At 36.9% G+C, this 26,349-nt stretch overlaps 1 protein-coding gene and 1 long non-coding RNA gene across 9 annotated transcripts in view; one reads left to right on the top strand and one right to left on the bottom strand.

Annotated features, from left to right (window-relative positions):
- The first annotated feature begins 1,155 nt into the window (after positions 1-1,155).
- The window catches only part of LOC128022071 (calmodulin-binding transcription activator 1), a 280,579-nt gene continuing 255,385 nt past the window's right edge, over positions 1,156-26,349 (top strand). For 6 of the 7 annotated variants that reach the window (XM_052609305.1, XM_052609306.1, XM_052609303.1 and 3 more), the window contains exons 1-3: positions 1,156-1,288; positions 4,878-4,979; positions 18,040-18,143. In XM_052609305.1, coding sequence (XP_052465265.1) covers positions 1,264-1,288; positions 4,878-4,979; positions 18,040-18,143 — 231 coding nt within the window. In that variant the 5' untranslated portion in view covers positions 1,156-1,263. The remainder of the gene's footprint in view (positions 1,289-4,877; positions 4,980-18,039; positions 18,144-26,349) is intronic. The other variant, XM_052609304.1, reaches the window with a different exon arrangement.
- On the bottom strand, positions 18,484-23,789 carry LOC128022073 (uncharacterized). Of its 2 annotated transcripts, XR_008185846.1 has the most exons (4): positions 23,386-23,789; positions 23,194-23,270; positions 22,987-23,081; positions 18,484-21,349 (listed from the first exon to the last, which is right to left on the bottom strand). It is a non-coding gene; the product is annotated as an uncharacterized LOC128022073 (long non-coding RNA). The 2 variants fall into 2 exon arrangements; XR_008185847.1 differs by having other exon boundaries at positions 23,194-23,787.

Raw genomic sequence — 26,349 nt, 5'->3', positions numbered from 1 at the left:
CCTTTAATGTATATATTATTATTATTACTAATAATATTTTTTATTTATTTTTAAATAATAATTTGTATAAGTTACCTATTAAAAAAATAAGGAAGAGTAAGGCGGTTGGATTATTTTTTTTAGTTATTATTAATTATACACTTAAGTATATTTATATGTGAATTTTAATTAATTTCAGGCGAGTTTTAGAGGAGATGTAAACCCTAGGTTTAGTTTTTCACCGTTGTTAACCACATTTTGATTTTAAAAGACTGTGGCATGTGACTTTCTATGTAGTTTCTCAATAATATCGTAATAATTCTGCCATGAATAATAAAGGTTTTTCTTATTTTATGATTCTATATTTCAAATAACATTCATAGTGTAACTACATGTTGTGTTGTTGTGCGTGATTTGGCTTTATTTGGGAAAACGGCAGACCGACTCTTATAACGTGGTCGATGAGTGGAGCTGTTCTTTCAGCACCATCTCCTTCAGCACCCACGAGTGGACAGCGCTTAAGAACGAGTCTGGAGCCTCCACGCACGACCTGAAGCATCTTTTCCAGATGGCTCCATATTTATAATTATAATTATTATTATTCTATTGCGTCTCAGCTGTCTTGCAACACTAACCTTTCAGAGGAAAGCCGTCATCGTCTCTTTGCTTAGGTCCATGTCATTATGGTTTCACAATCATCTTCAGCACGAGTGGCAGATTAACGACTCTAACATGACTGTTAGCATCTAATTATATGATGCAGTGGGGCATGTTATTAGTACTTCGACTGCTGGACACGTATCTCGATTAGCATTGTTATAAAATAGTTTTTTACTGTCACGACACCGGTGGGGCAGAACGGATATGGGTGTCTGCCAAGCATGCATTCATTCAAACATTCGTCGCATAGACTTAAATATAATCCATAGATTTAGCTTTTTTATATATGTATATTGCAGTCCTAAGGTTTTCCCCTAAGTCTGATACAAAAAATAAATAAATAAATAAACCTTATTGGTCGTTGCTTTGTAAAGGTGTCTCCTGAATAAAACCAATTCACCAATGGCGTGGAAGAGAAGGATAAAAAGGAGGATATGGATTTCGCAAATTCATGAAGCATCACCGAAAACACCATTGTCATTTATGGCACTTTGCGGCCAATAGCTAACGCGTATTCACGCACGCGCCTCCCGCCTCCTCTAGCCGCGTCCTCACCGTGAACGCGCGTGGTACCCCCCCGGTCGCTAGGAGGAGGAGGAGGAGGATGTGGCGCGCGGAGGGGAAATGGCTGCCGAAAACAAGCCGGAAGGTAAGAGAGAAATAACAAGATTATTATTTTTCATCTCGCTGCTTTATCAGCGTTAAGCTCCAGATGATGAAGGTCTGGATAGGGATGCGCGGCGGAGAAAGTCACTGACATTTTCGCTCAGCTTGTGTTTATCGCGAAATGGCAAAAAAGCTGAAGAGCTGATGGGATTAGCCATCTCTGATACGGCTATTAAAATAACGGGAACGGAGTTAGGTAATCACGGGTTACGTTCATTACGCGACTCCTTTCATCTCAAAGCACAGAGATTTTTCAAAGTCACACGCATATAAGTCAAACCCGAGCCATAGCCTTCGTTAGATGAAGAGAAACATGTTGTTTTTTTCTTGTAACTGAGACGCGCACATGAGCGCATCAGTCGAAATGAACGCGTGAAATGACTCGCGTTTGGTTTGGAGTGGGATTCCTCCACACCGCATCCACGTTCCCTGTGGGATGACAAACAAGCGAGCTCCGTGAAGTCAAACGCGGTCAACTACTTCATTTTTCTTTCGTATTGAGCAGGGCGACGCTTTTAACTCCGAAAGCGATAAATGCAGATTTATGGTGATGCTCTAAAACGTGATTGATTTCTTTCCACCCCCACCAGAACCCCCCTTACAGTGCCTGAACCCACCGACAGCTGCTCGATATGCTTCAGTCTTGTGTGAAATATTTTCCCAGAACGGTGACTGTTTGGGCGCTGCTGTTTTGAAGCTGTCAGCAGTTATCTTCTTAGATAATAACATATTTTTAAACTGGATTGGAACGGACACTGGGAAAATTGAAGAGGAATTTTAATGAGGCAGCAAAATGAAAGGTACGTCTCTCCTCTGCTAAAAGCGATGCTCGGCAACTAACATCAAGTTCATGCTCTCGCTATTCGCTAGAATTTGCTTTGTATGTAATTACAACTTGATTTTTCTCTCTAATATGTTCGTAACTTAAAGTTCACTTTCTTTACATCAACGGAGTGCGCCTTGTAGCTCATTCTTTGAGGATGCTTTTAATGTTTACATTACGTCTTAATGAAATTCCTTCAGATTAAAATATATGTATTTTTAAAAATTTTATATAACGGATTTGATGGAAGACGTAAATAATTCAGATCACATTTAAGATTCACAAGACGCTCCCTCGACTTCAAAATGATCATTTTCTGTTTACTTTGATCCATTTTGGAAAACGGCTTTTTTATAGGGACCAGATGAATTCTCAGACATTAGTTTATGTAGCATCATGGGTAAAAAATGCTGATTGTTTCTAAATGTTGAAAAACTAGGTCTTGGATAGCTTAAAATAACAACCATGAGTTTGTCAACATTTAATTATTTATTCAGCTATTTTTTCTCTCTCTTTCAAATCAAGGCAGTCAAGCAAGTTTTGGTCTAAAACAGCCAAAGGGTGGTGCTATTGAGCTGTACAAATCAATACCCCCCCAACCCCTCTAACACACACACACTTTACACACATTGGAACTAAGCGTGATAGCTAAGCTTGCCTATTGAAGAATTCCATCAAAGTGATGAAGTTGCCCTCTTTGATTTGGGAGAGCTCATGGAGTGTCTGTGTGGGACAGTAGTGTGCACATGTGCTGCTCTCTAGTGAACTATAGAATTGTCTTCTAGAAAATATTAATAACACACTACTTCGGATCTATAAGCTTTAGCACGTTTGTGTTTCCCGGATTTTGGTGGATATCTTCATTTTTGCTATTGCTGAGAGATGACCTGGCCAGGAAAAGGTATTACCTTTCTTTGTTTCATCATGCATATTTATCTACGCAAGTCTAGTCAGGTAACGCTTTGCTCTTGCTCTACTTCTTAGAAAGAAAAATGTGTCATAATGTAATGTAAGTTTGGGGACAGAAGGATTCTAGGCTATTTTTACCCATTTGAGCTGCCACAGAACAGGGGAAAACATTGCCTCTTTTGACCTATACGGCCTAAAACGGTGTCACGCATTTGTATCTGACAGTCTTTGCTCTTGCCAGCTTCCTGGATCACTTCTATTCTCTTCCTCCACACAGGAAGCGTCTCCTCCAGTGGTTTTTGCCAACACAACGATGGCTTATTATATACAATGTTTGCACCTCTCACTACCCCATCAGCTTTTAGATGTTTTGAAATCATGTTGTGGAATATTTATTTGTGTAGAAAGTGAATGAGCATCTCTTTCTCCATCTTTCTCCATGGTTATTTTGTATTTTACTTACTTACATGCTTTAACTCACCTGTTTTGTGCCAAGAACCTCCGGCTGTTTAAGCTCAATTGTACACATTTGGTTGCTCATCAAATGTCAGTTTATCAGGAAATAATGTTTCACTGTGTGGTTTTGCTTAAAAGTAAACTTCTGGGGTTTCCTGATCAGTTTGGCAATGCATAACAAAATACAACTGATACTACTGGCTGTTCAATTTGGGTTGTGTAGAATTTATCTAGCCTCTCTGATGTTTTGCCTGACTAAATTAGCACAGTAAGCTGAGTTTTTGTCTGAAGAAGTTTCATTTGACTTGATAGACCCTTTCTAAATGATTGACTGTATGGAATGATTAGTCAACTAGAAGGAGAGGACACAAAGTGTTTAGTTTACCAGTGCTTCCGGTACTAAATCCTTGGCCATCATTGTTAGTGTAAATTTGAAAATCAACTGCTATGTTAAAACCAATGTTTACTGTAGGTGACAACAGAGGGAAATTAAAGAGTTGGATGGTTTAGCTATTTAGATTTTGGTTCAAGTAATTTGCATGTGTTTTATGTCTCTTTGTATGTGTTCCGTAAAGTGCCAGACTTTGCTGTTTGCTTAAAGGCATAGGTTACCAAAAAAAAAGAAATAATAATAAATGTGGCATAATTATGGCATTCTGAATGTGACTTGATTTCATCATTGGAATATTTAAAAAAAGACATTTTGCAAAATGTCTGAAACTACATGTTTTTTTTCCCTATAGTGAAAATGAATCAATGGTAACAAAAATATTTGGTTACCAACATTTTTTTACATTTATTTCAGAGTATGAGAAACAGTTTGGACTGACTTGAGGCTGGGAAATGGATGAATGGATGGATTTTTGGATGAATTATCCAATTAATGAGCAGGGTGTTTATTCTTAGTTTCACTCTAACGTTGTGCATCCATGCTCAAAAGCACTTTTTTCTTTTACCCCTGCCAAGTGCATTTTAGAATTCACTAAGCCACAGAAATTAGTAGAACCACATCATGGTATGATTCAACGTGTAGATTTAGCTCCTCGCCAGCCTAGTTGATTGCACACCTACGTACATCTTGCATTTAATACATAGATGCTGGAAAATCTCCTATAGATTCACAGAGGCAAGTGTGATGGCAGATATTTTTCTTGCACTTAAAATAAACCCAAAATGACCTTTTGACTTCTAGTGCATGAACCTATCAGTCAGAGCAGGGAAAAACTTTAGCGCAGCGTCATATCATAATACGCCGGGATCGTTCAGAAGGCGCAAATAAAAGCATTTAATGACCTCTGCATGAATACAATTTAGAGGACTTTGTATTTTTGTACCCACAGACCTTCTCCCCTCACTGTTCCCTCCCCCACTGTGTCCCCTGTAGGACTGAAGAAAATACGTAATCCGGATCGAATGTACAGAACCGCCGTCGGTTACACCGGCCATGTTCCTCCTAAGAGTGTCAGCGATGACACAGACAACAACAGTAAGAGAGCTGGCTTCCTTTTCTACTGCATCCCTCAAAACATGACAATGTTATGAAGTGCTGTTCATCTTTTCTGCCCATTCGTTTACATACTGTATAATCTCATTCCCGCAGCTGGTATAGTTCATCAAGAGTGTTTTTATAGTATTACCAGAGCCCAAACCAGAGAAAGATCAAATTATTACGACTCTCTAGAGCATATGATCTAAAACCTTGCTTTCAGCACAATAATGGTTGTTTTCCTGGTGTGTTTACCAGGTTCAAGAGCTTAGCAAATTCTATCAAAGCAATTTGTAATAAGCCAGCGTTCAGCTAGCAGGTGACTTTTAGCGCAGGGAGTCTGGAGGGAGAGGCCGTTCTTGATAGATCAGCTTAAAAAAGGCCAGCGTCTCATTTTCATTCAGCTCCATTACAGATGATGTTTATTCATGCATGGCCATGCTGCTCCGGAACGAGCAGCATATTTTTGGAAGCAGCAGCTCGTTGTCATGGCTAATCAATGCACGGCGCTCTTTGAGCAGAGCCCAGGCGTTGGCTTGCGTGGGTGGGGATGAGGGTGTGTTCACCTCCTGATTCCCCATTGGAGAGCTCTTGTTGTGCTTCTCCCTCTCTCCAGTCATTCTCAGTGATTTCACTAAGTGATCAAGGCTGTTTCGAAGAGACACTCACTTAATGAAGACACTCCAACATGGACACTAAGTGGCAGAAGTTCTGCTGCCCAGTTGTAGCAGGCTAACATCATTCTTAGCTCCTGGAGGGATATACGTCTCAGCCATGTCTGGTCACGTTAGTGGTTTAACAGCAGCATTAAGGGCTTAAGTCACTCTTTGGTAATCCTTTGATTAGGTCACATGTTGATTTTCAAATGAAATGGACCACTGGTTCTCATTACGCAGGAGCAGACGTTGCTTGTGAGCCTTGAATCCCTGGACATGTCGAAATGTGAGGATAAAAGGAGATCCAGTTCAGACAGCCCTCTTCATGGACCCCGTTTCAGCCTTATTCTTTTGCTTTGTTGAGCCAAGAAAAGCTTTGGGAGCCAACTGGGACAGAACCAGAATGTCAAAGTAAGCTAATTGGGAGGAATCCTGGTCTGCCCCCCCCCCTCCCCCCATCATCTTCCTTAGTGTCCAGTGTAGCCTTTTTTACTCCACCAGTGGAAATCCCCAGATGAACTACACTCACTTATTAAGGCAGCCACATTGCACATCACCCAGTCTCTTTAGAATATGTGTAAATGTGCCGTTTTTTTTTTTTTTTTTTTTAAATTCTTTTAGTGTGTGTTCAGTTCATGAGTGTTGTGGTATCACATGAGTTTGCAGATCTTTTTTATATGGTGTTGCATATTTTCTGGGACAAGAGTCACTAGACAAGAAGCAGTTAGCCTCGGGAGAATCATCCATTGACTTACTTCAGTGGAAGGATGACAGTGCATTAATTTGCCTTCTTTTCACAAACGCAGTAATCCGTATCTTCAGTGTTTTATCAGCCAAGGCTTTATTAAAAACAACAACAACAAAAAAACCACCCTAGCAATTAACAGAGAAGTTGCTGCTGTACAGATCTTGTTTAAATTGGCTAAGATCAAATTTAATTGAGATCCTGCAAATAATGAGAGGTTTTGTTCTTGTTGCAGAGATGCAAACAGTTGACTGAACTGCTCAACCAAAGAAGAGAGCAGAGAGAGATTCTGGTCTCCTGGGATGCCCAGACACGAGAGTGAGGTTATCGCAGAATCAGCCTCCTGTCTTGGAGGAGTTTGAGCTCTTTGCTTGTGTAGCATCTCTCGCTATCAAAACAGTTGGCGGTAATTGTGTCAAGCGCTAGCGTAACGGGCGTCCGGTGACGCTCCACTTGGCGGATGCTTATGTCACTCTTCATAAGAACCGTGCCTCATCAGTGTGTGCCAGCGCACATTTGCTTTACTTGTCTTAGGGATTAAGTCATGACCAAGCCAGTGCTTTCTTTTAGGTCCAGCTGGTTTAAATGGAGCTGACCTTCTTGTTTATGAAGACCTGTGACAAAATCGCACCTAGATTGTAAGGGCATTGTGTAATCCCATCTCTCACTTTCAGTGAGTTTTTGGCTTCGGTACTCACACTGTGTAAATGGCTTTTGTGTACAGTGTTCTTATTAACACAAAAATGGGGTTATTATAGATAATCTAAAGACTCAAACATTCAGAACATGATTCACAAGAGGGGCTATTGAAGAGGGTAGTGATGATATGCATTTTTTTTTTAAACTGTGATGATGGGGGGATTGCAGGCCAGAAAAGAAGACCAAATTGTTTGCCAGAACTCTAAAGTGCATTTTGTATGCATAGCTCAACTCTTCATCCATTTGTATTCATACACTCATTTGCATGATTGAGTCCATGTGTATTTGAGCATTCTCATATCCTCGGTCTTGTTTATGTCTCTGAATGCCTTTCGTTAGTCAGTGTTGCATGGATTTGCATGTTGGTTTTATGCGTCCAGGTGTAAGACAATGGTTCAATCTGGTGTCTGCCAATTTGTGTGCTGTTTATAGGACCTGCTTGTGTTTTATAATTCATGTCAGAAGCATATGTTTTGTTATCACTTCATTTATAATATGCCTCAGAATGGGAGCGTGTTGGAGTGTATTATTACATATTTGCATATTTTCATGTGAATATTTATATTGTGTTTCTGTAGATGGCTCAGTAATTTTTAAATCAAAGATGTATTGTATTATTAAAACCTACTGTATGTCAATCTTGTGCACAGTCAGTGACTAAATATAGATGGTAATATTATACTGATAAGGCATTTGAAATAAACATTGAATACATATCAGTTAGCTCTATAAAGTTCTGTGCAACATTATTCAGATTATTTTAAGAACCAGATTCACAATTTTTTTTTTTTTTCAAAATATTAATTCCAGATTATTTAATTATTCACTATATATTAGAACACTATTACAAGAATACGTTATATGATTTTTAAAGAAAATAACAGAAAGGGAAGAAAATTCAGTTCAATTCCCTTAAGAATTTTCGTTTATACATCCCTTGGACTTTTACCAGAGGAATTAATGAACAAACAAAAAAACGACAAGCGTGAGTAGTTGCAGCTTTTCCAAAATCCATCAAAACACAGCTCCAACTTGGAGAGGTGACATTAATTCTGCTTTTTAATGTGTAAAAAGCACAGAGAAGCTTTGCACTTTTAGAATCTCTTATCTATAAACAATCTTCATTAGCCGAATGCCAGATAGCTATCTGGCGAATGATCTATTGAATGGCGCAGATGTGGCCGCTGATAGTGATGAAGGCCCGGAGCCAGTGAGGAGCTGAAGTATTAAGCAGAACAATAGAGCAATCACTTCTTTGATTGGTATTGATCTTGGAGCAGGAGGGGCGAGTGAAATTGAAACTGACCAGTTAGACCCAGATCCCATTTAAATCAGAAAAGGTGGTAAAACAGCGTGCCAAATGATGTCATGGCTCTGGCCGGACACAAGTTTTCTTTAATGGCTTTAGGATGGCACATTATTCTCTGTTAAGAGGAAATGTGAATCATTGTCAGGCAGTTTCCCTGTGTGTGTGTGGGGGGGGGGTAGATTTGTCATCCTCCCTTTCATTCTTATATCCTCATCTTCCCTTCTTTATGTCCACTCTGTCACTGTAGCTTTTATGATGAGGATCATGATCACACAATCATCCTGTCAAAATGCTTTATATGAGTGTTATTAGCTGTGACTAAGCATTGCATACAATGTGGTCCAGAGTTGATCAGAATTCAGTCAACATCATCCTTGGCGCTAGTGAAACACAAATCACAGGGAAAAAAGGGAAGTGAGTAAAGAAAAGGTATCTTATCATTATGGCACAAAAGCAACAGGACACTATCGATTCCAGATCTGTTTTTGTCAGCCGTCTTTATCCCATCCTAAAACAAGCTTTGCGCCTTTCTCTGAAGCGATGCTTGCTCAAGCTGCCATGACAGATACAGTAAAACAGCTCTTCACTGCCAGGCCTTTTAAAGACGAGCCGTTAAACCCCAGATTAGCACCAAGATTCACATTTTCTTGCTCAAAGGGGCCTGAGGAGGAGGAACCGTTGCCGGAGCTCACGGCAGCCCTCCTTCTCAACTTTTCCTCAGATTCGCTGAAGAATCTCTCCAGGCCCCCTGCTTTAAAGCGTTCACACTGCAGACTCTGGATGAGGCCTGGCTCTGAGATCCGTGACCTTGAGGTGCTTCAGTAGATGCTAAATCAGTTTGACTGACATGGTCCAACCCTTTAAGTCATTGCTAATTCAATTGAAATTTCATTGCATACAGAAAAAGATCTCGCCTCTCATACACACAGCAGAACGTTTTTTTTTTCTGCTGGTGGATTTATTAACTACTGTTGGTCTGAGGTTGATTTAGCCCAAAGGAGTCTAGCTCTGTTTTGGGGGGGTCAAAGAGTCAGAAAGGGATGCTCTTGGTTAGGGCTGGGCAGTACATAGAATAAGATTTAAATTAATTTTGCTGACGATATAAAACTAGGGAATATTTTAGTAATTGTAAAGTTTAGTAAGCCAATTTCAAATCCTTTTTTGATGGAGATAGACCACTGTTTGCAGACTCTTCCATGGGTATATGTCCGAGTACTCTGTAAAAAGTATCAAATGTTTATTTTTGCTCACTGATGAGCATGCAAACGAAATGACATTACTCAATATCAAGTTTTCCTTCATCAAACACAATATAAATATAGACTAATTTCACGGTATTGGATTATGATGGGTGTTCAAATTTATGGATTATAATGGGTGTTTTTGCAAAAGTGCAGGGCTCAGTCAGGGAAGTCGTGCTGAAGTGATTGACAGCTTCAGTGATTTATAAAGGAAGCTCTCTTTGTAAACCATTCACAATTTGAATGAAAGTTTTATTTCACTTGCTACTATGTCAATCGCAACTTTTTTGTAGGAAGACAGTGCATTTTGTATAGTTTTCATATTTTTATATTAGTACCTTTTTTGTAAAAAAATCACTATTTTGGTTTAACCTAGGGCTGGATGATATGGCCAAAATAATTATCATGAGGACATTTTTCATATCAGTTGATAGAGATAATTATCAAAAATAAATTTAACATTTTTATTTAAGTTTAAAGGGAGATTTTTGCTCCGAAGTGAAATTTGTAGAAAGATTTTTATAAAAATTTACCATTTGTCTACCATAGTATTGTACATTTTGATTATGACAGTTAAAACCAAACATATAGCACCTCAATACCATGGTAAAAATGTAACTGTGGTTTCTAGGTAGGCCTGTTTGTAATAAAAACTGTAATCTAAATACATGTAGTATAAATGTAAACTACAGCTTAATCACAAAAAATACTGTAATTATGTGCAATAATTCCTTTAATACATTTAATACATATACATTAATAATATAATAAAATTAGGGCTGCACAATATTGGATTTTTTGCTGATATCCGATATGCCGATAATTTTCAACTCATTTTAGCCGATACCGATATCTAATTTAAATTTTGGTTAGTTTTTAACTAGAACTTATTTGTTATGATAATTATTGTTTCAGTTTTATCGCCTAGCACTAGTTTAAATGGTTAATTTTGCAGGGAAAAAATGCACTTTCTAACAGCAGCTGTTCTATTCAGATATATACAAATAACCTTTTTTTTTTTGAGCAAATACAAAAATATTGAAAATTGAAAATTTGAGATCGCCCAGCCCTACTTTGTGTAGTCCCCTCTTGTGCAGTTGCTTATCAAGCACAGCTGGTAATTTGTCAGGCCACCCTTAGCTTAATTCATCATCACAGCATGAACTTAATAATTCAGTTAATGCATACATTCTCTTTGCAATCTAAGCATGTATCTATGTTGTTTTTTGCATTACGGTCTTTCTATTTGTGTTGTGTTTGACCAGACACTGTGGGTGTGACTCTCCAATGTCTGAATATTCACCTTTTGTCCCATGGAAATTAGCATATAGATAACTATACCACTGATTTCCATGCAGTGCACAAGTCCCTAGAGAGAGACATGGAGGATGCTTGTAGTGTGGAGGTTGGAATGCCAGCTTGGTAAAAGACCATGTCAACCCTGCTGCATTCTTCTTTCTTATGCTGCCTTTCATATCAAAGCCTTTCCTCCTTTTGACTTGAAAGTCAAAAGACTTCCCTCTTTCCCAGCCTGTCTTCAACTCATGTGGCAATAAAGCAGCCGAGGGAAGACCACTTGAAGAAAAGTTTACCGGTGCTTCTGATGAATTAACATGCAGTCCCATCCTTCTCCCTGTCTGCTTGGAACTACTGTGCAATGAGCCCTCATTTCTGTCACATTAATTTTGTTTGAAAAAAATGGAGGAAAAAAGCTCAAATTTCCCCAGACACCCCCTTAATATCTGTACTGGGAGCTGTAAATGTTGCTTTTCCTAGCATTTTTCAGTCTTTATTATACAAAGTTTTATAATTAACTGACACCTCATCTCACTAGAGGATTTGACTTTTTTTCCCCATTTTATTGTATATATTTTAAGGCAAAAAAAAAACCATCAGGTGATGAGTAGCATCTATAGTGTGCTGGTTTGCAATTCATATATTATAATCAAAATTTTCATTTGAGATGCGCATGGCTATGTGATTTGATTTTCTGGAACATTTCTCACAAGCCAGATTGCGGTCCGCGGTGAAACATCTCTGTAATATGACAGATGGGCCAAAATCGATCCATTAACAGAGGCGAAACGAGTGACGTAATTGATCTCCATAACATTTACTCCTTTAGCTATTTGTTTTCTTTGCAATTGTCCTTATTTGTTGTACAGGAAAAGCCCTAGATTTACTTGACTTCCATTTGCGTCCATTCAAGCTAGTTTTTCTCGAATCTCTGCTCATGTCAGGATAGTTTAATGTGTTTCCTCCAAAGCCCACATCCTCCAAAATGGGATCAAAAAGTCATGGCCGACACTCCAGCAACCCTTGTGTAGGCTGGTGTCTGCCGTATGATGAGGTAGAGAGAAAATCAAATCTGTAAATGTCACCCTCTCCTTATTCAGACAGGCTCCAAATTTGCCTTCTGAAGCAGATTTGCCGCTCGCAGAGCATTTGTCATTGCACCATTCTTAATTTGAAGAGTTTCTAAAAGAGCATTGGAAATGTACCCCCCATCATGATCTGAAGAAAAACTGCTTACTACAGGTGAAATGGCGTGCCGTGGAAAAGACAAATGCAAACAGAAAATACCCGTCAGAGCTGATAATTTAATGGAAAAAGAGACTGCTTTCATTAAAACGTGACATTGAGCTGATGAGCTGTGGAAAGTTTTTGTGTCCATTCTTTAACACTTTTTACACTGCAGTGGCAAAGCTCCATCTGTTTCGAGATCAGCCCATGTACGTGCACACGATAGATGCTTAAAGAGTCATTAAAGAAGGCATATATGCGGTAATCCTCGGAGGGAACATTCAGGAGGACGGACCTTCTTTGTGCTTGCCTTGGGTGAACAGAAATGTGGCTCTGTGGATTTAGAAGTACAGATCTCATTTTGCACAGTTAGCCCATTTTGCCATTTAGATCCGTCCGCTCAATTAAAACACATTAATTATGGATGTGTGCGAGAAATGTCAAAACATTTCAGCAGGCAACTTTACAGACGATTATTCTTTATAAACCGTTCATCGGTTTACCTTTTTAGGATTGTATTGTGCCAAGAGGATTAAAAACTGAGAGGAACACACACAACGGTTGTGTTCATTAAAAAAAACTGTCATTACTGAATTAAAAAAAATAAATTGGATTAAAAAAAACGTTGCATGTGTTCTTGACAGGGGCGTCGCTAGGCCCTTTTTAGGGGGGCTTAAGCCCCCCTAAACTTATGCCCAGCCCCCCTAAAAAATTATTTGATTAATTAATTAGTGATCGCTTCAGTCCCCTTTAAAAACTCATTTGAAACGGTGGCAAGCTGAATCAAGTTCCGGCTCCTCCCCTGATCTGAGTCTGCACGGATTCAGCGCGTTTTTCAATCCACAGGGGCGCCGAGCAGAGCGAACATCAGAGAGTACAAGGTGTGTGTGTGCGTGTGCGTGTGCGTGTGCGTGTGTGCGTGTGGTGTGTGTGTTGTCGCATCCAATACCAATACGTCTTCGCTGCGTTCACCTTCAGCCTTTATCACGGTGTGACAGTTGTTTTTTCTTCCAACAAAAATGAAGCGATTAACACCCATGAAAACATACTTTAGAAAACGATCATGATTTATTTTAATTTACTTTTCAAAATTCAAAACATATTATTGTGTATTTCGGCATTACATTATGCAGCCATTCACAGAAATGATTAAAGACACACATCATTGTCTGAAAGTACTAAATGTCACAGAGAGAGAAACATCATGTGGAGTTATTTTGTTTTCTATTATTAAATATGATTTTGTATTAAGTAATAATGAATCATTAGTGTATCATGATACATATATTAGAGTAAGAGTAAAGGGATCTGTGATTTTTTTTTTTTTTTTTTTTAAGTAATTGATTTATAGAAGTGGCAAATTGATAATGGTGTTATTTTTAATAAATAGAAATAAATATAGAACAGATTAAACATATTGCCAATAGACAATTACATTAATACATGTTTTGTCTATATTCTTAATGAATATTAGCTGGTTAGTTAAATGATTTGAAATGAAATAAATTTCCAGGGGCTGACTTGATGTATAACCAACCGTATTGTTGATTATAAAGGCTAAAAAGCTAAAAATTTATAATAATAATAATAATAATAATAAAATATAATAATTTTATTTTTCATTGTAGATGGATATACAACATTTTTTTGTCGTGCGGGAGTAGGTCTGCAAATGAGCAACAGTCAGGTGAGAATAGAACAGACAGCCTCACACACACAATACCACTGTATTCCCAAGATTCATTGCAGTCATTGAACCCTTATGTTGTTTTAATTTTCTGCCAATTTCCACATACATTTCATAAGAAAAAGCTGTGGTATCATCAAAGGATAAACATGAATGTCCTAATACTGAATCAGGAAGTCTTTATTGTAAAAATCTACATTTTCAATTCAAAATTTTCCAGTGACTGGTCACATCTAAAAAACTGTATTAGTTTTTTTTACAGTGTTGTATATGGCTCAGTCAGTACTCCTACTCCCATATATGAAATACAGGGAATACAATGGAATAGTGGATTGCAATAAGGTTAGTAGTATACAACCCTACCCTAATAGTCAAATATAATTTTTTAATCATACCCTTATTGGGGGCTGAGCCCCCCTAAAATTAAAATCTTAGAATCGCCCCTGGTTCTTGATATCAATCACTTTAAAAACACATACACGCAGTAATGGGTAAAATACAGTTTTATTATAACCCATGCATTTCTATTTCTAAAATATGGATACCTTATGTTTTGTCTGTCAAAATATTTGAAAGTTTAGTTTTAAATGGCCCATGGTTTATCCATGCCTGGTTCTGACCAACTGTTTTATCACCTTAATGAATATATTGCAAAAATGATAAAGAGATCTGCCGCATGTTTCAGCTCATTTGTCATCTAAACACTATTAGTGAAAATAAAGCTGCTTTACCAGCCACTGCCTTTAGGGCTTTTCTCTCACCATCAGTGTCGTTGTTTTTATTGGGGTCACTGAAAGCTACATGCGCGATCTGTACAAACATGCTGCTTATTGACAGTGTGAGATCCCTCTGTGCCTTTGCGCCACTCAGCCGAAGTAACGTTCATCACTTCCTTCAGCGTAGAACATTCTGTATTTAGTGACCTCCAGCACCTCCCGTCAAAGACTTCAGCCTGTCCATCACTTTATCCAAACGCACAGCTGCTGACATGGTGTATGAGTTTCTGGAAAATTTAAAAGAGCTCTTTAGGGTGAGATGATAAAGAGGTAAGTTATAAAATACCTCTGTATCACTGGCTTAGGGGAGACTCTCTTATGCTTGACATTACTTTGAAGGGCAGTTTTGATGGGTGTTTTTCAAAGATCCCGTCAGATCATGCGGGTGCGGCACCTTGGCATGTGCACTGAATGCTGACTGGTGTTTGATTCAAGCGTGAGTTTGTTTTTATATGTTAGTAGAGTTTGAAGCAGAAGCGATTTATCTTAATACATTCATAATTAATTATGGTGGGCACGTACACCTGCGTGCACCTATAATTGTGAAGGAGCGAATAGTCTACAGTGCTCCCCTACACCTACATTCACACATTTATATCTGTGTGAGTATTAGCAGTGTTCGTAGCCTTGTTTTGTTTTTTTTTTCGTTTTCTTTAAGCCTTTTTCCCTCAGCTCTGCGTCTCATTGGCTACTCTTGGGAGACGGTCGTGAAAGAGAGAAAGGCAAATGCTTAAGGCAGCGCTTGGCAGACGGCGACTGACTCTGTGATTAAAATTTGCCTCTAAAGCTACAGTCGTCAGAGTCAGCATAATTTAAAAGCCCCTTACTTTGATGCAGAACAATGAGAGTAAATGGCAGTCCTCAGAAAATCGCTTGCTTGTTTTGCCAAAACATGTACTGAGAGGGAAAGAGAGAGACAGAGATGAAGGGAGAGACGAGGGATAACAAATCGGAATAGGAATAGGAAGGGATATACAGTATAGCCTAGTCTTAATTAGCCTGTAAATAAGTTTCTTAACGCCTCGTTCCTTTATGATGCATCCTGGTCGAGTTACTTGGAATGAAAAAGAGCAGAACTTATCAAAAGAGCCTGCTCATTTATTCATTATCTTGTGTTTTGCTTCTCAATCTTTGCTTTAGCTGAAGCATAACAGCCACAGATCTCCCAATTCATAATATGAAGCGGTCATTAGATTTCAACAGAACTGTTGCCATGAGAGAGAGAGAGACTGCACTGAATGAAAAGGCAAATCACAAATGAGATCTTTTCAAACTCAACAGTTTCTCCTAGACGCCAGTCAGATTGAATGGAGAGCAACTGTCGACTTTGCATAAGTCTCCTGTTCCTTACGACTTTCTTTCGAGTTTTTTTTTTTTATGAATATTTCTAATTTCTGTGACATTCATGTTCATCACGTCCAACTTATTTTTCCTGTAAGAGTGGGCACATTTGTAAATTTAATGGGTCTGGCTTCTGGTGTCATCTGCTCCAAGCTATTTGTTTTCGGTTGTTGTTGTTGTTGTTTTTTTTTTTTTTTTTTTTTTTTTTTTTTAGATTAAAAGAACCTAATTTGACCATGATGACTGAGGGATAGGTCATGTAGGAATGTATCCTTTATTTGTAAAAAAAATAAAAAAAAAATAAAAAAAAAAGGAAAGAAAAAAGACAATACGTAAATTGTAATTTTGTCTGCTTTGCCAGTGAAATTATTCATAGCCCACAGCTCAACAGGGTCATGAGTTTATCGAATTAATTAAACAAGACAGAAGAGTCTAAAATAAATGTGCACAGTTCAGCTGAATGGTAAATTTTACTTTGACTGTAAGCTTTGCACAATATTAACAAACTATATACACTGAAACAAAATAACCAGAATATTAATAACTGATAGAGCTCGTGGTTTATGTGTCCTGCTCTCGGCCACTGACCTATGCTCTTGAGGTTTTCTTTTATAATTATCATTGGGTGATAGAAATGCTTTTAAAAAATATGTATTTTAGTATACTAAAATATTTTAGATGGTAAAAAGATCAAGACCCTCGATGACATCATGAACTCTTCTGTAATGCCTCGCTCATAATTAACATAAAATAAGCTTAAAATAACCTCTGAATCGTTTTTTTTTTTTTTTTTTTTTTTTTACTGGTTCATTAAAACTATCTATCGAATCGGAATCGATTCCCAGCCCTATTAGTAAGAACAAGTCAACTTGCAAGACAACAACAACTTAATAAAAGTCACTTGTAAATACAGACATTTCTGCTTTAGTGCCCCTTGTGGCAACTCTGAGAATGCAGAATTGCAATGTGACACATTTCGGAACGCAACAGAGTATGAAATTGAGCTTGCAATGCTAGTAGCATTGGCATTTACATACTCATATCTAGTACTGTATGTTATCCGATCTGGTTTGAATGGATGATTTTAAAGACCTGTTGATGCACTTGGGTGATTTCTATAGGGAATTGAACATGTTATGTGGGTTTAAGTTCATGCACAGGTAAAGCACAACAGTGTGCGTTGTTTCTGGTGTAAGACTATGAACAGACGAGTGATCCTAACTTCATTTGTCTCTTTTCCTCTGGCTATCTGTTTGTCCTTAAAGCCAGAGTGGGAGTGGTTGCTAAGCAGTGTCTCTATGGACACGCAGGCTTCATCTGGCTCAAATCTGCAACATCTCTTTTACTTCTTTCTTGTCTTTTACCGAGGACACACTCCACAAATCTCCGTCAGTCTCTCATTCTCCTTTTTTTCCCAGTGTCTTTGCTTTTTTTTATATTCATAAGCAGGCTCAGCACGCAATATGGAACTACCTTCTCCCACAGGGCTAAACATTGAGTTCCTTAAGAAGCCTGAGCCCTTGATGCAAACGGTTATCAATAACCTTGAAATGTTTTTGCTCCGTTGCCCAATTTTGTTGTTATGTATTTGAGCAGGCACTCTGGCGTGATAAGGAAGAGAGAGAGAAAGAACAGGAGCATTTAAAAAAATAAAAATAAAGAATAAAAAACTCAATGAAAACAAAATTACAACATTTCTGGATGAAAGCCTTTTGCACGCCATGTACTCTAAATATGTTGCCTTTCATTTCACAGTAACATCTTAAAACAAGTTTTTTTTTTTTTTTCATTGCTTTCTCAGTACTTCCCTTTTGAGGTCTCGTGCCTGGTTTTATATTTAAAAAAAAAAAGGTTGTCGAAGCAATATGCAAACATAACACCTGGGCATGGAAGTTTCCTTAAAGGAGTCCCTTGAGCAATAGTGACATTGAATTCAAACAACTCAGTAATTTACAAAGAAATGATTGGATCTTAATTTAAAAAGAACAGCTCCCTGTGTTTTAGACTCTGGAGAGCAGCACAGCTTTGTTTTAACAATCCTGCTCACACTTCATATTAAGTGACCTTTTTGTGTCATTCACAGATGAACATGGACATTTGAAAATCTACCTACCCAAGAAGCTTCTGGAATGCCTTCCCAAATGCTCCTCCCTGCCCAAGGAGAGACATCGCTGGAACACCAACGAGGTAAGAAACTTTTATCAGTGGTTCTGATGCCTTTTGTTTTCACAGGAGTTTGGGATTTCGTTTTGTCCAAATACAATGGCAATAATTCAAGTATCAAATTTTTACGTGGTGCTTATTGTATGCTTATTTTATGCAAATTGTATTGTTGGATATCATTTGGTTGTTTCACAGCAAATTTGGATTTCTAATTGTAGTTCAGCAGAGAACCAAGTATCTATGTTTCTACACTGTAAAAAGTTTAACTATTATTTACTCAATTTTTTTGGTGAAACATTTTTACACTCAAAAAAATTGAGTAAATTTTAAAGCTGTGAAATCAATTAAATATACGGTTTAAATTGAGTAATTGTCAGTAAAAAAATTAAGTAAATCTGAGTAACTGAATTACTTTATATGAGAAATAAAATTAATTGGATATAATCAAAATTATAAAACACCACAACTGTAATTCTATGTAAAATAAACAAAAAATATTGAGTAGATATAATTGAAATATTGGATGAAATTTTACCAAAAAAAAATGTGCTACGTTTACTACATGTAAAAGTGAATTTAACTTAATATTGGACTATAAATTATCAAAATGCTGCATTCACTTTTTTTTTTTTACACCATTTACCCTTTATAATTAATATAATAAAACCAAATAAAGAAAGAAACACATTTTTTATTGAAAATTTATTTGTCAATTAAACATAAGACAAAGTCTAAAATCAACCTTTGAAACATTGTATCCATTTTAATATTCCAGTAGATTGCAAAAATTAAAAACTGTAAAGTAGCCATAAGGGAAATGATTAAACCTTATGAAACATTTAATCCATCTTAGTATTCAAGTAGATTACATGTAAAATACGATAGCCGTAAGAGAAATGACATCTTTGTTCCTGGTGCATACCAGCCATTTGCAGTCACACTCAACATTAAACCATAAAAAAATATAAAAGCAACACTTACATCAATATTAAAGGGATAGTTCACCCAAAAAGATGATGTTGTCATAATGTACTCGCCCCCCCGGGTTGTCCCAAATCTGTACGAATTTCTTTCTTCTGTTGAACACAAAATATATTTTAATGAATGTTGGTTAACAGATAGTTGAAAATTGCCATTGACTTCCATGATAGGAAAAAAAAAAAAAAAAGTATACTATGCAAAGTCAATGGCAACCTTTAACTGCGTTAACCAACACTCTTTAATACTTGGCTGAATGTCACGTCACTTCACTTAAAATATCTTTTGTGTTCAACAGAAGAAAGAAACTCGTACAGGTTTGGGACAAATCGAGGGAGAGTAAATTATGACAACATCATCTTTTGGGGTGAACTATGTCTTCAACAGAATTAATCAGATAACAGAAACACTTCCATCAGGAATACCCATTCTGTGGGATGACCATGAACCACTACTATGCAAGAAGATAATTTTTTAACCTCTGAACATTAACAGAGTTTTGGAGAATCCAGCTCAAGAAACAGTTTTTGGAACAACTCAAGTGAGTACAGGGTCCTTCTCAAAATATTAGCATATTGTGATGAAGTTCATTATTTTCCATAATGTAATGATAAAAATTTAACTTTCATATATTCTAGATTCATTGCACACCAACTGAAATATTTCAGGTCTTTTATTGTTTTAATACTGATGATTTTGGCATACAGCTCATGAAAACCCAAAATTCATATCTCAAAAAATTAGCATATCATGAAAAGGTTCTCTAAACGAGCTATTAACATAATCATCTGAATCAACTAATTAACTCTAAACACCTGCAAAAGATTCCTGAGGCTTTTAAAAACTCCCCGCCTGGTTCATTACTCAGAACCGTAATCATGGGTAAGACTGCCGACCTGACTGCTGTCCAGAAGGCCATCATTGACACCCTCAAGTGAGAGGGTAAGACACAGAAAGAGATTTCTGAACGAATAGGCTGTTCCCAGAGTGCTGTATCAAGGCACCTCAGTGGGAAGTCTGTGGGAAGGAAAAAGTGTGGCAAAAAACGCTGCACAACGAGAAAAGGTGACCGGACCCTGAGGAAGATTGTGGAGAAGGACCGATTCCAGACCTTGGGGGACCTGCGGAAGCAGTGGACTGAGTCTGGAGTAGAAACATCCAGAGCCACCGTGCACAGGCGTGTGCAAGAAATGGGCTACAGAGAAGCAGCACTGGACTGTTGATCAGTGGTCCAAAGTACTTTTTTCGGATGAAAGCTAATTTTGCATGTCATTTGGAAATCAAGGTGCCAGAGTCTGGAGGAAGACTGGGGAGAAGGAAATGCCAAAATGCCTGAAGTCCAGTGTCAAGTACCCACAGTCAGTGATGGTCTGGGGTGCCATGTCAGCTTCTGGTGTTGGTCCACTGTGTTTTATCAAGGGCAGGGTCAATGCAGCTAGTTATCAGGAGATTTGGGAGCACTTCATGTTTCCATCTGTTGAAAAGCTTTATGGAGATGAAGATTTCGCTTTTCAGCACGACCTGGCACCTGCTCACACTGGTAAATGGGTTACTGACCATGGTATTACTGTGCTCAATTGGCCTACCAACTCTCCTGACCTGAACCCCATAGAGAATCTGTGGGATATTGTGAAGAGAAAGTTAAGAGACGCAAGACAAAACACTCTGGATGAGCTTAAGGCCGCTATCGAAGCATCCTGGGCCTCCATAACTCCTCAGCAGTGCCACAGGCTGATTGTCTCCATGCCACGCCGAATTGAAGCAGTCATTTCTGCAAAAGGATTCCCCACCAAGTATTGAGTGCATAAGTGAACAATTATTTGAAGGTTGACTTTTTTGTATTAAAAACACTTTTCTTTTATTGGTCAGATGAAATAAGCTATTTTTTTGAGATAGGAATTTATGGTTTTCATGAGCTGTATGCCAAAAGCATCAGTATTTAAACAATAAAAGACCTGAAATATTTCAGTTGGTGTGCAATGAATCTAAAATATATGAAAGTTTAATTTTTATCATTACATTATGGAAAATAATGAACTTCATCACAATATGCTAATTTTTGGAGAAGGACCTGTATTTGTGGGTCTTGGGATATCTCAAATCCAATGTGACTCCTGAAAGATGGCAACAGGCTCTGCTGAGATTCCCAAGATTACGTCGCTGACTGCCCCATTATTGTTCCGAAGGATGTAGATTTTTATGACCTCCTCTGCCAACTCTGCTTGTACGAAGACGGGTAGATCAGCTGAACCCTACAGGCAAATTTTAAAGATAACTGGTTAGAGCTAACATTCAAAACTGAATTTTACAAGAAAGTGACAAATACACAAAACAAATAGCACCTGAAGAAGCAAACATTCTGTTGGACCATATGATAGGTAAAATCTCAAACAACGTTTACTAGGGGGAGGAGTTGCAAAAATTAACAGCATTCTTCTTAACAAGAGGACAGGTTAATTTTCTACATAGGGACATTTATTTTTAACAATAAACCTAAAAGAAAAACGAAAAGAGACCAACTGCGAGCTTCTATGCTGTAAATCAATGCTATAGGCTTTTATTGAGGTCTGCATTATTTCAACCAATTTCTTTATAAACATGTTTAATATTTAAGTAAAATGACTAATGGTTTTGAAACAAAAAAGCTTGTTTAACTGCACTACTTGAAAAAAATATGCATTGCATTAACCCTCACACTCAACCCTTAACCCTCTAAATAATTCTGTGGCTTAGTAAATATTACAGTAATATTTAACTTTATTAACTTAATAAAATCTCTGAATATAGTTTACTTGATTATACAAAAGATGGCTTTCCTGTAGCTCAAACAGTAGAGCGTCGGCGCTAGCAAAAATTGATTAAATTGTAAATGTGTACCTTGAAATGCAATGTAAGTTACTTTGGATAAAAGTGTCTGCCAAATGCATAAATGTAAACATATTAACGGGCTAAAAATACAACAGTTTATTTTATCTAAAATGTACAGTTATATTTTATTTTTTCCACTAAAACAATTTAGTATTAGACTAACAAATTGTTTATTTATAATACACATAATATATTTGTGAAATTTCTATCAGTTTATTTAAGGATGGAAAATTAAACTGATCTGTTTCAGGGAACAAAAATATTACAAATAATTTCAAATCAAAATGAATATATTTAAACACACTCTTAAGAAATTTAGGAAGTTTACTCAATTAAAACAACGTACCCCTCCCCCAGCCTCCGCTGTCCTTCAATACCCACCAGGTCTGGATTTGTTACATTAAAAAGCTTACGGTTTTCAAACTTTTGACCGATATTGTATGTGATCTAGGTTTCAGTGCACTAGAATGTTTTTACAATGGAGCAGGCCTTAAACTGTCCGACTCCCTATAGTGGGAGCTGATTAAAACGCACCAGTCTATGTTATGTCCACACCATTTTAAATACTTTTGCATGGCGTATTTGTAGTGGTGATTTAAGAGCTCATACTTGAGTTCGTGTAGTAATTATGATGTTTTACAACAACGTGACAGCTTTTTACAAGAAAGAATGTTGTCATTTGAAAGTTCATAAATGATGTGTTCCCTTTTGACAAGCCACTGACCCCAAAGGGGAACCTGTACAAAATCGTTTTCCATTGGGCATGTATAGTTATAGTTGCTGGACCACGGTACACTTATCGTTAGACTTTCAAATGGCGGTTGAAATAAACGGTGATCCAAATAGTACGAACGTTAACCCACTCCAAAAAAAAAAAAAAAAACTAACATACATATGGCTGCCCCACTAACTAACTTCGAAAACTACACTGTTATGTACACGTACACACGGTCAATGTTTAATCAACTTTTGAAAACATTATTGCAAATATACATAGTTATAAAAGGACTACGTTACTTACAGGAAATTCGAGTAATGCTGTTCACGTCGTTGCTGAGAAAAGCAGTCCTTCAGTGACAGGTGCCTCTTGTTTGAGCCGCGAAACTTGTTAAACTTCTTAAGATAACGCAAAATACAAACACAATTGTTAGGAAATCCTTAATAATTAACTTCTGAATTAAACATCACAAACATAATTAGTATTAGCTGGCTAAATTACATAACGTACCACAATATGAGAGGAGTGCGGGTCTTGCCGTTGCTGAGGAAAGCCGTCCTTCAGGTGACTTCGATTAAGCTACGAAACTTGTTGAATATGACGTAAAATACAAAGACAATTGTTAGAAAATGCTTAATAATTATTAACTTTTTAATAAAGTGTTACAAACGTAAGTAGGATTAGCTGACTAACGTTACTTACCAGGAGCTGTGAGGTGTATGGCTAGTCGACGTCGCTGCTGAGGAAAGCAGATTTTTTTTTTCCTGCGGAGCTGCACACGTGATCACTTTAGCCGCGAAATTTACTCAATTTATTTAAACTGTCATTTATTAAGTTGGAACTTTATTTAGGAAAATTGGTTGGAAATACTTAATAATTTTAGTTTCTAAAACAGATCAGTACAAGTAAATAATTATCAAATATTTCTATTAGAATTCACCAGAAATATTGAAGGTATATTAAAAATATAATTAGTTAGTTAAATACTTATTTATTTTCATTACATAAACTTAAATAATATATGTAAATTTTAGAGAAATTATTTGTTGGATTTTTAATTATTCTTTTTAATCTGACCCACTCAAAATATCACTTAAATGATTTCAAAAGATTTTATTAAGTTAATATAGCTTTTTATTTTTGTGAAATTTACTAAGCCACTGAATTATTTTTTACAGTGTAGGTCTGGTGACGCATTATATATATATATACTTTAATTTATTTATTACACTGCTGTGCAAATGTCTAAAGACGTTAGTATTTTCACCAACAAATAAAATGAAGAATCAGAAAGCTACAATACTGCTTTTGTCCTTGGTACACTTGCACATAGATTTTCAAGTAGCATCTTGGAGACGTTGCCATGGTTCTTTTGGATTGAGTCTGTCTCAGTGTTTTCTGATTCTTCATGTCATTCCAGATGGATTGGATGATGATGAGATCAGATCTCTGTGTGGAGCACTGGCTGCTGTCAGACTCCGTGTGCAAACAAAAATCTCACTGCATTATTACAATTAATGGCAAAAACTATGTTTGGAAATGTAAAATGAAATTTCCTACTGACACACATTAGCAAAAGAAAGAAACAACTGTCTTAAAATTAGACTAAAGCACAGCAGTGTATATGCAAACAATGATTTTTTATTATGTAATAATTCAACTATTTTATTACATAAATGTAATTTTTATTATATCAATCAATCAATCACCTTTATTTATATAGTGCTTTAAACAAAATACATTGCGCCAAAGCACTGAATTATACAGTATATCACTATATATTAATATATTAATTTATACATATATATAATCATTCTCATTTATATATTATATGATATTATATTATATATGAGAATTTGTTAGATTATAATTTTCATTTAATTTAATAATTATCTTGCAATAGTTTGTCCCCTTCCCCCAAAAAAGGGACTTTCACACAAAATATACTGTTTTATTGACGGCCATGCTGCTTTGTTTTGATTTGCTCTGTAAATCTGTGCCAGTTTTATCCTCATATGCAAAGTGTATCTGCATTGCTTTGAACTTTTGTCTTGCTGGCCTGAAGGTGTTCTGACATTCAGAGAAACAAACACACTCAGCAGAGATTAGGAAAGCCTGTTTGGACCGATTCCACAACACACCTAAAGTCTGACACATCCTCCTACCACCTCGCTCTCTGCTAAAGTATAGCACCACTTGAACATGCACCAGCTCGTTTTCATTTTTCTAAAATCGGAGATCTGGTCTCAGGTGGGTAAGTTAACGTATTGGAAGTTGCTACCTGATTTACTGTGGACTCTGCCAACTTTACAGGGATGAGATTTGTATTGAGCTCTTCTGAATTTCCGAAGGAATGCCATTACACGATGTATTAAGGGTTTAAAAATTATTGTTAAAGGAATAGCTGACAAGTCTTGTTACCATAAGTGAATAGAACATTGCATTTCTTTCTTCCTTGTAATATTTGAAGAAGGCTAAACCGTGGACCCTCACTGAAGCTTTTTTCCACCGGGTTGTCTGAGGATTACAAAAGACAAATTCTCCTTCATTTTCTAGCCCTGACTTAAATTCTTTATCATGATGGAGATGGCACATGCTGTTACAGATGACTTGGGATGATGCATGCCGTGACCTTTCAAAATATTTCGGATTTGTTTCCATTTGAAAACTGCTATAACTTTTGACAGAGGAAGCCGCTGATGTCTTGCATGTATACGATTATTTATGATAGCAGTTGAAAGTGAGGTTTGATCTGGGGGATGCAGATGTGTTTTCTTTGTGCAGTGCTTCACTTAGTTGTAGCTGAAGAAGTGATGGTGCAGAGAGGTTGATGTTTCTCTCTCTCCGTTTCATTTGTGCGTTCTCAGTGTTGGGAAGCCAGCAGTGTGGCTGTCCCTCTGTGCTTTCTGTCAAAGCCTCTGCGCTCCCTTTCTCTAAACTTGCAAAGAGTTGTAAAGTTTCCCGACTGTTTTTAAAGATGGCGTCACCCTCCCCAGTATCTCTTTATAGTTCCTTTTTAAAATCATGCCACTGTAGAGGAAAGTAGTCTGACCCCATGCTGATGCAAACTAACTGTCCTCAAAGAAAAGTCATGAGCAGTTGTTGAGCGATAGCTATTTGTTTCAAATCAAAACTCTACTTGTGAATAGAAAGTTTGCGCCTTTTATCACTGAGGACAAGGTAGAGAGAGGACGGGAAGTAACAGGGAGGAAGGCAGGAACAGGATCAGTCAGTATCTAATGCTGAAAGAGCCTACATAAAAACTGAACATGTTCCTAAAACATTTACTGGTTATTGTGTACATTGATACCACAATAAGGTTCAATTTATTAACACTAACGTATTAGATATCGAGTTAACAATTTATTTTAGCATTATTAAACATAAAATTATAGAATTTAAATGTACATTTGTTTTTTATTGTTTTGTTTAAATCGGGATTTTATATGTTTTTGCTGTTTTTAAATTATTAAATTATTTTAAATAACTTTTGTATTTCAGCTTATTTTATTTCAGTTAGTTGCCAGTGCAGTATTTCTAATTTTAAAGTAATATTTATTTAAACTTCATCTAAATTAACAAAATAATTGTTCGTTTCTTGTAATTTTTTATTTTTATTTTTATTATTATTATTATTATTTTTATTTTTTTTGCTAACAGTGAACA

This window comes from Carassius gibelio, chromosome A11 (genome assembly GCF_023724105.1).
Source record: "Carassius gibelio isolate Cgi1373 ecotype wild population from Czech Republic chromosome A11, carGib1.2-hapl.c, whole genome shotgun sequence".
NCBI lineage: Eukaryota > Metazoa > Chordata > Actinopteri > Cypriniformes > Cyprinidae > Carassius > Carassius gibelio.
Note: the sequence above shows the minus strand (reverse complement) of the source record. Positions and strands in the feature narration are given on the sequence as shown.